General features: G+C 46.5%; 1 protein-coding gene across 1 annotated transcript; it reads right to left on the bottom strand.

Annotated features, from left to right (window-relative positions):
- Positions 1-577: 577 nt before the first annotated feature.
- Positions 578-12,873, bottom strand: Klhl23 (kelch like family member 23). The gene is made up of 4 exons (XM_059260637.1): positions 12,752-12,873; positions 9,769-10,983; positions 5,919-6,071; positions 578-1,303 (listed from the first exon to the last, which is right to left on the bottom strand). Exons 2-4 carry the CDS (start codon positions 10,979-10,981, stop codon positions 993-995), a joined length of 1,677 nt encoding a protein of 558 aa, XP_059116620.1. The 5' UTR covers positions 10,982-10,983; positions 12,752-12,873; the 3' UTR covers positions 578-992.
- Between the last annotated feature and the right edge of the window lie 942 nt (positions 12,874-13,815).

Here is a 13,815-nt window from a genome sequence, read left to right as displayed (position 1 = left end):
AAGGCAAATTCTTCTCATCAGTGCATTTTCTACTGCATCATCACTGCTCTGCATGCTTTCTGGCTGTGGAAGTCAACTTTATGCGCAGGCATTTAACTATAAAGAGGATTTGTCAACATGCTTAAGCCTGATACCTAAACTAGCAATTTACACCCAAGCTAAAAATTAAACATAGTCCTTAGCATCAGCAAATATTTGACTATTTTCTCTGTGATTTTTTTAGATTTGCAATTCTTTTAAGTTGAGTTGTAAACTCTTTGAACAATCATTTGTACAGTGTTCAGTGTAGCTCTGATAGTAAATAAAGAATACTAGCAATAAATTATATACACCACAAAGGAAAAAGACAGTGAGTAAATCCACATTCTGAGTAATTCTAAAGGGCAACATTTGAAGTGTTGGTTTTGTAGAGGTAGAGACGGTTCCCTCTTTACATTTCAAATTCCTGCCAGCTAGAGACCTGTAATATACACAGGTACATCATAGGCTCTTAAAGACAGGTTCTCACTGTAGTCTTGACTGGCCTAGAACTTGCTATGTAGACCAGGCTGGCCTTGATGTCCTTGAACTCATCTGCCTGCCTCTGCCTCCCAAGGGCTGGGATTAAAGGCATGCGCCACCACTGCCCAGCTATATTATAGGCTCTTAACAGACATTTCATTACATAGAATGAATGATTTTGACTTTTACCCAGTGTTGATGCTACCAGGAAGGAAAGATTCACTACAAAGGTATTTCGCCTTTACCACGTGTCAAATACTCCAGAGACTCTAGAAGGGGTTAGCTCTCTTAACTGAATTGTATACATACATACATAACATTTTTCTTATGTTATTCCCATTAATCCCTGGACCTGGGAGTCGTGCAAGGTTAGAATTAAAAATCTCCAATGGCCTAGCATGTGCCGAACCACAATGACGGCAAGCCACCCCAAACTCTGCATTCTTTTTACTATGCCCCAAGTGATGACCTGGTTAGTCCTGTGGACTCAATCAGACATTATACACACAGACGCATCCATGAGAACGCATCGCACTCGGGAGATTGCCCACTATTTCCCACTTATTAAGATCTGGGTCGTATTTCTCAATACTCTGGAGATACGTCCCCTTTGAGTAGGAGTACCCTCCGGTGACATAGATGCACCCATTCATGATGACAGCCCCGCACTCCATCCTCCTCTCCATCATGGGCGCCGTCTCTCTCCACTCATTTTGTTCCGGGTCATAGCACTCTGTGATTGTAGTTTGTCCACCAACCAAGTAGAGCTTGTTTTCAAATGGAACTGAGCACAGTCCATATTCTTTGTAGAAGGAAGAAAAAAAAAGGAAAGAGCAAAATTTGAATCCTGATAACAAAGGGGCTATCATACTTTGGGTACAGTAGCTCCGTAATTGAGAACACAAAAACAGAGACATGGTGACATTTTGATCCTGTCATACTCGTGCTGTACACTGAGGCTTAAAATCCAATCCCTGTCATCTGGCTCAGCTGGCCTGTTCCTGCTGCTCGGCCATTAGCCCTCGGGGATAACCATCATTAATGGTAATCCTAAGCCGGCTCCGCATGATGACAAGGAGCAGCCCACCCTCACACCACATCTTTCTGGGAGCTGTCTAACCTATGGAGCTCTTCACTGACATTCATCTTGACACCTATCAGCTTCCCAGATGACGGCAGTCGAGTCCTCCTCCTGATGGGACATTATACTCAGTAACTGGTGTAGGCCTGCCAAGGTTTCCGCAACCTTGTGGCTAAGGACAGGCCACCCCATGTGTCAGCTGCTACACTTGCTTCAGAGGATGGACTGGCTAGCCTCTCTCACATTGCCAGTCTAGTCAGAGACACAAGTGGGAGAAGCATAGATCCAAGTTACTGAGGCCTATGGCTATCACACTCAGCCATCATGAAAGGCGTCCCCCGGAAGAAGGCTGCTGTGGGCACCAGGGCCCTCTCCTCCAAAGGGGCCTACCTCACCTAGACTGTCATAGTGTTTTAATTTTGTTTCTCTCCTCCCGCTGGTTCTTCCAACTACCATGATATGAAGCAGGCCAGGGAGAAGAAAAACAACACACCAAGTCCTTTGGTCTGGGATGTGACCAGAATTGGAAGCATCCTCGTGAGATGAAAAACATAAGCCTCATCTGACCAGGACAGCTACCCCCCGGCTTTCACCGCTGCTGCCAGGAGGGGATACCGTCGTGTTGCCAGAGCTTACCACTTGTTTCTTAAAGGCTCCAAACCATGGTTTTTGTTTGAAATCTTCTGAATTTTAAATTCTGGTAATGAGCCAACTCAAAAATAGTTGAAGCACTGTGGCAGCCAAATAGGACATACTGTGCAAGGTGCTAATTAGTATCTTTAAAAAATACCGCATCAGGAAAAGCTTAATATAGATTAAAACTTCACAGCTACAGTTGGAGGTTTCTATTAGTTTATGCCGTCCTTTCTGGACTGTTTTTCAATTTCGTGTGCCTTCTAACACTAGACTTGAGTAACACTGCCTCTTAGACTCTTTTTCAAGTAGCTAATAAGCCATATGCAACTCATTGACTTTGTGGGACACTTATTTATTTATTTTTGGTTTTTTGAGACAGGGTTTCTCTGTGTAGCTTTGGAGCCTGTCCTGGAACTCACTCTGTAGCCCAGGCTGGCCTCGAACTCACAGAGATCCAACCTGCCTCTGCCTCCTGAGTGCTGGGATTAAAGGTGTGCACCACCACCGGCCAGCTCGCTTTTTTATTTTTTTTAATTAAAAAATAAATATTTGTATATTTGTCTCTATGTGTAAGTGTCTGCATGTATGTACATATGTGGACCTTGTGCATGGCTGGTGCCCACAGAGGTCAGAAGTGGACTAATGAGCCATCATGTGGGTAATGGATACTAAACCTCGGTCCTCTGCAAGGGCAGCAACACTCTTAACCTCTGAGCTATCTCTCTAGTCCTAGAACACTTATTTTTAAAGTGATCCCCCTGTATAATGCATATTAAATATATTAATGTAAATAACTTTTCTAATTGTTTTTGTTGTTTATTCTATTTTTTTTTCTAAATCTTGGGGTTTGTTTTGTTTTGTTTTGTTTCAAGACAGGGTTTCTTTTGTAGCTCTGACTGTCTTGGAACTCACTCTTGTAGATCAGGGTAGTCTCAAACTCAGAGATTCACCAGCTTCTGCCTCCTAAATGCTGGGATCAAAGGCTTCTGCCACCATCACCCATCATTTTTTTCTAAATTGTAAATCTGATTTTTCATGTATTGGATTTTGTTGGAAAGATAAGTCAGACCACAAAATAAGCAGATTAACATGGGACTCAGGTTTTAACATGGTGTTCAAACTAAGGTAACAGTGGAGACCGTGGGCCCCAGGCCAGGCTACCTGGGCTGACCCTCATTTCTAACAAACATTCTAGATGGCTGACTTTGAGTAATGCATTTAATGTCACCACTTCAACCACCTGTTAAACCAGTTAACAACAGTACCTCTCCAGCTCACAGGATTACTAGAAGGTTTAAATATGGCAATGTGGCTCAGCAGGTTAAATGCTTCCCACGTGTGGTGGTTTGAAAGAAAATGGCCCCCAAAGGGAGTGGCACTATCAGGAGTTGTGGCCTTGTTGGAGGAAGTGTGTCACTGTGGGAGTGGGCTTTGAAGTCTCTTTTGCTCAAGCTTCCCTCAGTGGAACTGACAGTTGACTTCCTGTGGCCTGCAAGATGTAGCACTCTCAGCTCCAGCACCACATCTGCCTGCACGCCACCATGCTCTGCGTCATGATGATAATGAACAATTTCTGAACTGTAAGCCATCATCCCAATTAAATGTTTTCCATATAAGAGTTGCCATTGTCATGGTGTCTCTTCACAGCAATAAAAACATAAGACACCATGCATGAGGACCAGAGTTCAGAACTCTAGAACCCCAACCCCTAACCCTAACCCTGCAGAGGACAGAGAGAAGGGCATTCCCCAGCGTAAGCTAGACTAATCCAAATAGTGAGCTCTGGGTTCATTGGGAGACTCTACCGCAATACATAAGGTGGACAGCAATCAAGGAGATCCATCTCAGGCCTTCACATGTATGTTTAGTGTGCTTGTACACAGTGTGAACACACATACCCCACAAACGAGCATGCACACCACACACAAACACACCAAATAAATATATAGCGCTGTGGTTTGAATATGGGTAGTGTCCCCCAAAGGACTATATATAAATACTTAGTCCCCAGGACATTGATATTAGGAGGTGCTATGGGTTATAAAAAGTTGGGGCATTACGGGAGGTCCCTAAAGAATACTGTTTGACTCTGGCCAGTCCTTTCTCTGAGGTAACTACCTGTTTTAACACATGCTTCTGACATCACCATTACCTGCTCTCATCAGAGACCAGATGACCAGAGACCACAAAGGTGGCACCCAGTCTTGGAAAAGAACCTCACACTGTGAGCTAAATAAACCCTTTCTAAGTTAGTTGCCTCAGGCATTTCATTGCAATATTGTAAGATTGACAAATATAAACAGATTAATACATGTAAAATTATTGGAATAGTGTGCCTAGCCAATACTGAGTAAACCTTAGCTATCACTCAGAATGACCTACTATTATTGCTTTCCATTACAACTTTGTTGGTCGCAACAGAAAGTGACGGGAGTATCATCTAGACTAGACAATATGTCTGGACTACTAAGACCAATGTCTGTGCAATCCACGTTTTCAGAGCCAGGGCAACCTGCAGCTGGTTTCCTCTCATCAGCACCAGATGCAGGGCAGATGCGACAGGTGCAATGGGTGGAAGCAGCTACACGGGCTGACAGCAAGAAAGGCTGCTCCACTTGGCAGAAGCTGGCTACTCCGTGGTCACATCGCAGATGATGGAATCAAGACTGGCAGGATGTGGATCCCGGGCCATCACTTTCAAAATGTGATGTTGGAAAAGTTACTCATCTTTTCTAAATTACCGACCCTCCGTTTCCAAACATGTAAATCAATGATAAACAATACCTATGGACAGAATTTCAGTGAGAATTTCAGATAATGTGAAGTGCTTAGCCAATCCCTGACCTACATAGTGTGCACTCAGTGGTGTTAGCTATTGCTGTTAGTCACAAATATCTCAAGCTTGCAGATTTGAATTTCCCTCTCCAGTGACCCACTGAAAGCCTGATGCTCTGAAAAAAAAAAAAGTTTCAAAATAGCAAGGGGACATGATATAAATTCATCCAAATGCAAACTCTTCAACATACGGCATAAGTGTAACAGTCTAAAATATCCCATCTTTCACAGTGGAGCTGAACCCAGGGCCTAACCTATGCTAACCACATGCTCTTATCACTCCCAAGCCTCTGTAATAGGTTAAGAATAAAAGACAGCAAAAGGGGGCCTAGGAGCTAGCTCATTTGATAAAGTGCCTGACATACAAGCATGAGTTCAGACCTGAGTTCAAACCTCCAGCATTCCTATAAAATGCTGAGCTCAACAATGTATGCCTAAAATCCCAGCGATGGAAATGTAGAGATAGGATAACCTTAGGGGCTTGCTAGACAGCCAGTCTAGCCAAATAGGTAAGCTCCAGGTTCAGAGAGAGACCCTGTCTCAAAAAATAAGGTGGTGATGCCATCTTCGCGCGTGTGCACGCGCGCGCGCGCACACACACACACACACACACACACACACACACACTCACTCACACACCACAGAAGCAAGCATTTCTTTGATAGACAACACTTTCCTTTATGACTGTCAAGGTAGCGCACAGGGCTCTGCATATCTAGGAACAGGTGTTTAATAGTCCTTGCAATGCAGAGTGAACATGCTTCTAAAGAGGAAGAAACACTTGCCCGACTTTCATCTCTCTGCACCGTCCCGACCGACCGTCCTAAAGACAACAGTTGTATGCTTGAAACAGGGCTTTTATTACCTGGGTGTGGACTGGCAGTGATAAGGCTCCACTCGTTGATGTCTGAGTTGTAGCTCTGCACCTTGTCATAGGTGCAGCTTCCTCTGTAGCCACAGTGGCCGCCAATGACATAGATGACTTCATGTAGGACACAGGCAGTAGCATTTCCCACACCTGGATGTCAAGTGAAATCACAGCTTAGCTCGTTCATGCTTTTCTGAAATAAACACCAATCTGTTACTGTTTCTGTTGTTATTGATGGTAAATGCAAAGCACTGTGTTAGGTGCTCAGGGGTAAAAGTGAAAAATGAAGGCTTCTCTTGCTCTTTTAGGAGTACAAATAATTAGAACACTTATAGTAAGGGGGAAATACCATAAAGAGAAAGAGAGAGAGATGCTAACATTATTGGTCAGATCAAAGAGACATTGCTTTTGACTGGAAAAATCACAGCAGGGGTGACATGACTTGCCCTGGGCCTGGTGGTCAGGACTTTGGCAAGCAGAGGAAGGCGAAGCAGCTCTACGCAGAGGAAAGCCCCACAGAGGCTTATTAGGCAACGTCAAGCAGGCTAGCACAATGGGAGTCAGCACAGGAGAATTAGGACGGAATGTAAGCTGAAGCTAGATGCCTGGCTTCGTTCAGCAGGACATTTCAGGTTTATAAACAGAGGCAGGAAGGGACTAAAAAGGAAGGAGAGGACTCAGAAAAGATGTAGGTACGACTCACAAAAGGATTATCAAGGGCCAGGCAGACTTAGAAGGTGCTTTGGGTGTGACGGGAAGGGCAGAGGTGAGAGATGGGTCAAACAGACAGGCTTCCATGACAAGACAAACCAGGCGGATTCTGAAGTCCTGAACTTGGAAAACTGGGAGACTCTGGTGCCACGGAAAAGTGAGGAGGCGGAAACAGGTTCAGCCGGGTAAGAAGGGAGGCTCTCTTTAGTTGAAAACAGGCAGTTTGAAGTCTTTCCGCCAACTTTGACTAACACTGTTACATGTACCTGGCGCAGTTGAATCTCCTTGCTGGTCTCTACTTCTAAGTAAAAGTGGGTTTACAAGCAAGGTCGTTGTGATGAAAAAGAAAGACCTAGGGGTCCCAAAGAAGCCAAAGGCTTATTTCTCCTCTGTACATCACATCCCTAGATGCCCTCCCCCAAAAGGAAATGAAACTGAAATTGGACTCTACTCAAATGATGTTTATCTTACTAGAAAAGGTGTTACTTCACTTCAGACTGCAAGTAAAATCAACTGAGAAAACCTAACATTATTCTTTCTACTGGAAAATGGGAAACTAAAATGTTAGTCTATGCCCACCCATCAGAACAGTACAAATTAGGGCCGCACAAACTGGAGCCGAGCCGTTACCTTGCCCTTCCCTGGGCTAGCCAGCTAGAAACAAAGTTCTCAAACGAAAGTAATACACCTCTGCCCTTGCCTGTGGCTCACGCTCATAATCCCAGCATCTGGGAGGCTGAGGCTGGAAGATTGGGGGTTTGTGGACAGCCTGGGCTTCCACAGCAAGACACTGTCTCAAAAAATAAACAAAAGAGCAAATCTCTGTGATTTCAAAAGCCAACTGGCATCTGGGGAAGGATGACGGAGTACGGAGACCTCCCATACCACCAAGGCTAAGGTAAAAGCATAGGGCTTTCTTTCCCGGTAGCTACACAGGGCTAGTTACCCCACCCCACCCTCACCCCCAGCAAGCACTGTTTCAAATATAACTCTTCAAATTTTCAATAGAGCAACAAATTTCCATACTCAAAGATGTATTATCTATAAAATCTTTGAAGTTGTTATCACCGAGAAATAAAAAACAATAATACCAGCAGGTTTATAACTGCTGCTAACATACTTGAACCTGGCTGGTTTCTTCTGCAGGAGAGGAGTCAGAACATTCAGGATCAGCCTCTCAATCAGTAAGCCCTAGGTACAACCAGGCAAAGCCAAAACCTAGACAGCAACACGCTGTTACCTTCTCCCACTCACCCACACAGGTAGCTGCCTGTGAAAAGCAGACCCAATACCGAGGCTTCCTGAGCGCCACGCTCTGCTCCATGTGGTCTATAAGCACAGGGGTCTTTAGTTTTCTCAAGACCGGCAGCTGGCTAATGCCGCCCTCCCTGTCAGACAGATGGCAAAACGGGGCAGAGGGGTTGTTGAATCACTCCTCCAAGTTCAGCAGAGAAAAGTCAGAGCTGGGACCCAGGCAGCTTAGCTACAGAAGCAGTGTATGATCACAAGACCATCTGCCTCTAAGCTTCGGGCTTGTCATCCAAGGATCACATCAGGTCAATTTCTAGTCCAGGTCACATTCCCACACCCTCACTGTGTTAAAAAAGAAACAGAAAGGCCTGGGAAGAAACATTTGGGACAAAATGACACCAGTTTGTTAAGAATCTACCAGCTGGTTATTTTGTTTTGTTTTTAAGAACTTTTATCCCCCCAGCCGGAGGGAAGAAGAGCAAGGCTAAATAATCTCACCAAATACAGTGTTTATCAGGCAGACACTGGGATTCAGTGTGCTTGGCTCTGTGGGCCACAGGAAGTAAGACAACTTCATCTCTGCCCTTCCTTTATTTGGAGAAAGCCTGCATCACAAAAGCACAGGCTGTGTGTCTCTAGTTCTCGGGAGAATGTAGTGTTATATTCTGAAGTTTTAGTGAAAGACCTCATAGAGATGATCAGTATATTCTAAGAGGGAAAAGCTGGATATTAAAAAGTAGATCGATGCCAGGTGTGGTGGCTGCACCTTTAATCCCAGCTCTTGGGAGGCAGGGGCAGGTGGATCTCTGAATTTGAGGCCAGCTTGATGTATATAGCAAGTTCCAGGCCAGCCATGGCTACATAGTGAGACCCCGTCTCAAAAAATAAAATTAAATTAAAAAACAAAAACAAAGCAGAATTGAAAAACATTTTAAGAGCAATATAGTGGGTAGCTGTTCCACCTATGACCTTGAAGTACCTGCCCCTGTGGCGTGGCCGCTGAGGACCCATAAGACCTGGGATGCACGTACAAAGCAGTCCCCTCTTCACCTCCTCGTGGTATTGGATGTTGAGATCTTAGACCAGGCAAATCAGCATGGGATATAGCTCAGCTTTCCCAGACCCTACGATAAATCTCCCACGGTAGTGAGTTAACCCCCAAATAAATTACTTTGTTCATTAAATAGACTCCATGGATTTCTCCCATTATGTGGCACACAACGTGGGGCCCGAACCCACAACCCTGAGATTAAGAGTCTCATGCTTTACCAACTGAGCTAGACGGGCTTTAAAAAACAAAACCATGAATTAACAAAACTAAGCTGGATACAAATTAAGACTTGAAGTAAGATCTAGAAGGATGATGTAAGGAGGGAAAGTGAATTATACTATTTCCTTCACACAAATTACCTTTCTGTTCTAACCTGAACAACATGTTTTTAAAAATAGTAAAACACTTTACTCCATTTAATTAAAAAAAAATTTTTTTAAGATGGAGTCTTACATAGCTCAGACTGGCCTTGAACTCCCTATGTGGCCGAGAATGAACCAGAACTTCTGATTGCCTTGTCTCTGTTTCCTGAGTGATCGGTCATAGGCATGAGCCACAGGCCCAGTTTATATGATGCTGAGGATGAAACCCAGGCTTAGCGTGTGGAAGGCATGCACTCTACTGACGAGTTCTTTTGTGCAGCTTGAAGTCTAGACAAGCTGGAGACTGTTTTTACCCAGACAATGCTGGGCCAAATTACTTGCATAAGCTACTGTAGTTCCTCAAGAATATCTCAGTGTGATACAAACTTCCTAAAATTACCTCTCAAAGAGGGAAGATTGCGGCCTAACCTCAAGCATGTAAAAACACCGGGCAAGTAAAAGCTACCCTTACCTTTGATCATGTTTGCGATAGGAAGCCACTTCTCTTTCAGTGGATCGTAGAACTCGGCCTCTTCCGCCGGAGCCCCCTTTCTGTAACCACCTAGGGCATAGACACAGCCCCCCAACGTGACTGCACAGTGGTAATACCTGGCATTGAGCATCGGCAAGCCCTCTGTCCACTCGTCACCCTCACTGTTATAGATCCACACTGTGTCAAGAGCATCTATGTTATCTGTCCTGTACCCTCCGGTGACATAAATGTTGGGCCCCAAGCATGTAACACCATAGCTCTCCCTGGTATAATCGGGTATTTCTGCTCCCTGAATCCAAACATTTGTCAAAGGATCCCATATGTGGACCTCTGATAGAGGATGCCAGTAATAGCCTCCAATGATATACATGGTGGCTGTGGACCTCTGGGAAATCTCTTTATGCATGGGATTCAAGGCATTGTATATTAGGGAGCGTATTTTATTTTCAGTTAGTAGACAGCTTCTTTGGAGGCCTAACGCTGTCTTTAAGTACACTGGGTCTACGTCTATGTTGATATAGCTTAGTAGGTTGTACAGGCACTCAATTCGATTCTCCACATCATGAGCTGTCCACTTAATGACGGGCTCTATGACGGCTTCTTCCTTCCAGACATTGAGGTTCTTCCTGGACAAGATAAAGAGAAACTTCTCAAGGCTGATTTCCAGAAACTCTTCTTGTTGCCATACTTCCTTAAACCTTGAGCACAGAATTCTCCGAGACTCCTTCTCTAGTTCTGAACACACATGAAACTCTGCAAAGGAGTGCATCCCGATGCAGTTATCAATATCCAGGTGCCTGACCAAAAACTGCTCACAGGCCTTCTTTACCGAGAGAAACTGCAGCAGGTCGGCTGCTTCCAGAAGGCTTTGTACATTTCTTTTAGTTATTTCAATTTGGGAAGTATATGCATAATTTACAAGGCCTTCCAAAATATCATGGTGGATGCCAAACAGTTTTATTTTACTTTTAAATTTTTCTTTCATGTCAGCCGTGAACATGGCCTTAAAATAATTGCTGCAGGCAGCTAAAACGACTCGGTGGCAATGGAAAATTATGCCTGAAGGGCACTGAAGGGTAATATCAGTAAATAATCCATCCAAATAAAATGTTCTGAATGCATCCAGAAAATCCGCTGGATGCGATGAATCCTTGAAAAGATAAATGTAATCTTCTTGCCCTTTTAGAGCCATGGCTGTAATAGATATAAAAAGAAAAAGAAAAAGAAAAACGTTTTCAGTTTTGTGTAGCACCTCTAATAATTAATGTTCAATATCCCAATCGTCAGACATTTATGGCATCAGGCATATTCCAAAAGTAGACTGAATTCAGCCTCCCAAACAGCATATGCAAAATGTGCTGAACTATTTATACGATGATCTATTTAAATTCAAGATAGCTTGGAGCCCCCTATATGAGGCCCCTGAATTTTTCGGTTGTCCATTTGCTAAGAGATCCTGGCTTACTACCCCCAGTCACCTAATTATCTGCGATCTGTCCCAGTCCTGAGAGTTCCTGAGAGTTCACACGCAGGCCAAGTGTCCGAGGGGGTCACCCCACCGCAGCTCGGCCCCAATTCAGCGGTTTTTTTATTTATTTATTTTCTCTCGGTTTCAAATCCCACCGAGAAGCCACCAAGATGGAGAGACTCTCGGAACAGGGATCCCTGCGCCCTGCCGCTTGCTGACAGCAGAAGAGCGGCCCCGGCCCGAGCTAGGCTCTCCAGCCCGCGCTAGCGCCTGGGCCCGGCCCGCGTTCCCGCCGGGAGAGCGCCCCGCCCCGGGGCCCGGCGCGAAGGTTCGACTCCGGGGCGTCGCGCGCCACCGTTGGCCGGTGCCCGCGGCCTCTGCCAGGCCGGGAGCGCAGGTGTGGACGGCCTCCCGGGGCCCACCGCGCCCGCCCTCCCACCCGGCTCGCACCGCACGGCCATTGTCTGCGCTCCGGGGCGCGCGGGTTGGGGGGCGGCGCGGCCTCGTCTCCCGCGCGGCCCGCTCGCCCCTCCGGCCGGCCCCGGGCTGCTGGGCTCCGACCTACCTCGCTGGCGGCGCGGGGCGCGGACCCGGGCTAGCGGCCGGCGGGGGTGGGGGCGCCTCCCGACCCTCTGACCATCTTGGGCAGCGCGCGGCGGGGCGCGGCGGAGGCCGCCTGCTGGTGCAGCTCCAGCCCACAAGCCGCTCCCGCTTCGGGGGCCCGCGGCTCCCCGCCTCCGCCCGCAGCCCCCCGCAGCCCCCGCGCCGCAGCGCCGGCTCCCGCGGCAGGTGGGCCGCGTCCACGGGTCAGCCCAGCTCGGCTGGCGCGCTCACTCCCATCGCACCGCCTGCTCCTGGATCAACTCCAAGTCCCCAGTTAATGCCGGAGGGGAGTGTGCACCGGTACCTTCTCTCTCTCTCTCTCTGGAGACCTCCTGCCAGCCCAGGCCCGAGGGGTGCGGGTAGAGAGAGAGTGCCCAAAGAAGGCAGCGAAACTAAGGGCTGGGATTAGGGCTGCCTTCAAATGCCACAAGTAGCCGCTTTCCCACAAACTCCATGCTGCCTCCAGCAGAGCGCGCAGGAAGGCGCCTCAGGGCTGCTTAGCACAGCAGGAGTTAACCTGGAAGCTTCCAGGAAAAGTGGGGAGAGCCTGGATCAAGGCTGAGACCAGGCACCAAGATTCAAGTTATTGTGTTAGAACACAAGCAGCTGCAAGGGGCAACCTCCAGGCTTCTGGCGATGTCCATTGTGCCACACCAGAAAGTCCACTTTCTTATTGCAACAAAAGCTACGTATCACATGGTTTTATCAGCAAGATTTTGAATAACTTAGGAGCACCTCATAAAGCTGGGGACTGGTAATCAGGTTTGACGGCTGTCACGGAGCTTTCTGGAAGGTCAGGGAGAACTAAGAGAACTGAGAGAATAAGAGGACTAAGGTGGTTCTTCGAGTACTGTCAGAATGAAAGAGTATACAGACACATAATGGCCATACCTTACATGATGGGAGAACTCTGAAACACGTAGGAAGCGCAGAAAACCGAACCACAACCTCTGCTGAAATTGCACCAGAACAATCGGAAGCCAACTTCTGTTTCTACCCCCACTTCCACTCCTGGATCAACCCGGGAAATATAAATATGTCAAAACGGATCACACACGTTTGTAGCCCACCCCCGGCTTTCCCAGCCAACACCCTCCAATCAGATTTCTAGGGTGGCAGAGGTGGAGGCTGCCACTGCCCCGCCTCCTTGCTTCTTCCTCTTCTTTTTCTTCTATTTTTATACACCCTTCTCATGTCCCTGCCTGCTTTGAGCCTCTGGGAAGGACAAGTGATGATGATTGGCTTTCTTGCCAAGCAAGCGCTGAACAAACACATGCTTGTTCTCCTTTGAGTGGTTTTAGTTTGATTCCACATCCTAGTGTTGGTGCCGGGGGCTGATTGTGTAGAACCTCACAACCTCTACCCCAGATTTCTGAAATCTTCATTCTGTTCAAGAGCACCACGTGATTTTTAGAAGAAAAAAAAAATGAAAGGTTTAACATCCCAGAGTCTGGTCAACGATTTAATACCACAACAAGAAAGCAAATGAGACTTGGTTGGGGGCCTAAAGTTCACTCTGTCGCTTGGCTAACTAACATACAGCCTCCAGCAAGCTACTAATCCACAAACACCTACACTCACAAGCAAGCAAGCAAGCAAGCAAGCAAGCAAGCAAGCGCGCACACACACACACACACACACACACACACACACACGGATGGGGGATTTTTTTTTTTTTTTAAACAGGGTTTCTCTGTGTAACAGCCATGGCTGTAGACCAGGCTAGCCTCGAACTCTGCCTCTGTCTCCCGATTGCTGGGACTAAAGGCATGTGCCACCACCGCCCTGGCTGAGAAATAGTTTTTAAAATTTTATTTGTGTGTGTGTGTGTGTGTGTGTGTGTGTGTGTGTGTGTGCCTGTATGTACATCACATGTGTGCAGAACCTACAGAGACCAGAAGAGAGACAGCGTTGGATGCCCTAGAACCGGAGTTACAATGACTGTGAGGTGCCTT

This window comes from Peromyscus eremicus, chromosome 4, assembly GCF_949786415.1.
Source record: "Peromyscus eremicus chromosome 4, PerEre_H2_v1, whole genome shotgun sequence".
Lineage (NCBI taxonomy): Eukaryota > Metazoa > Chordata > Mammalia > Rodentia > Cricetidae > Peromyscus > Peromyscus eremicus.
Note: the sequence above shows the minus strand (reverse complement) of the source record. Positions and strands in the feature narration are given on the sequence as shown.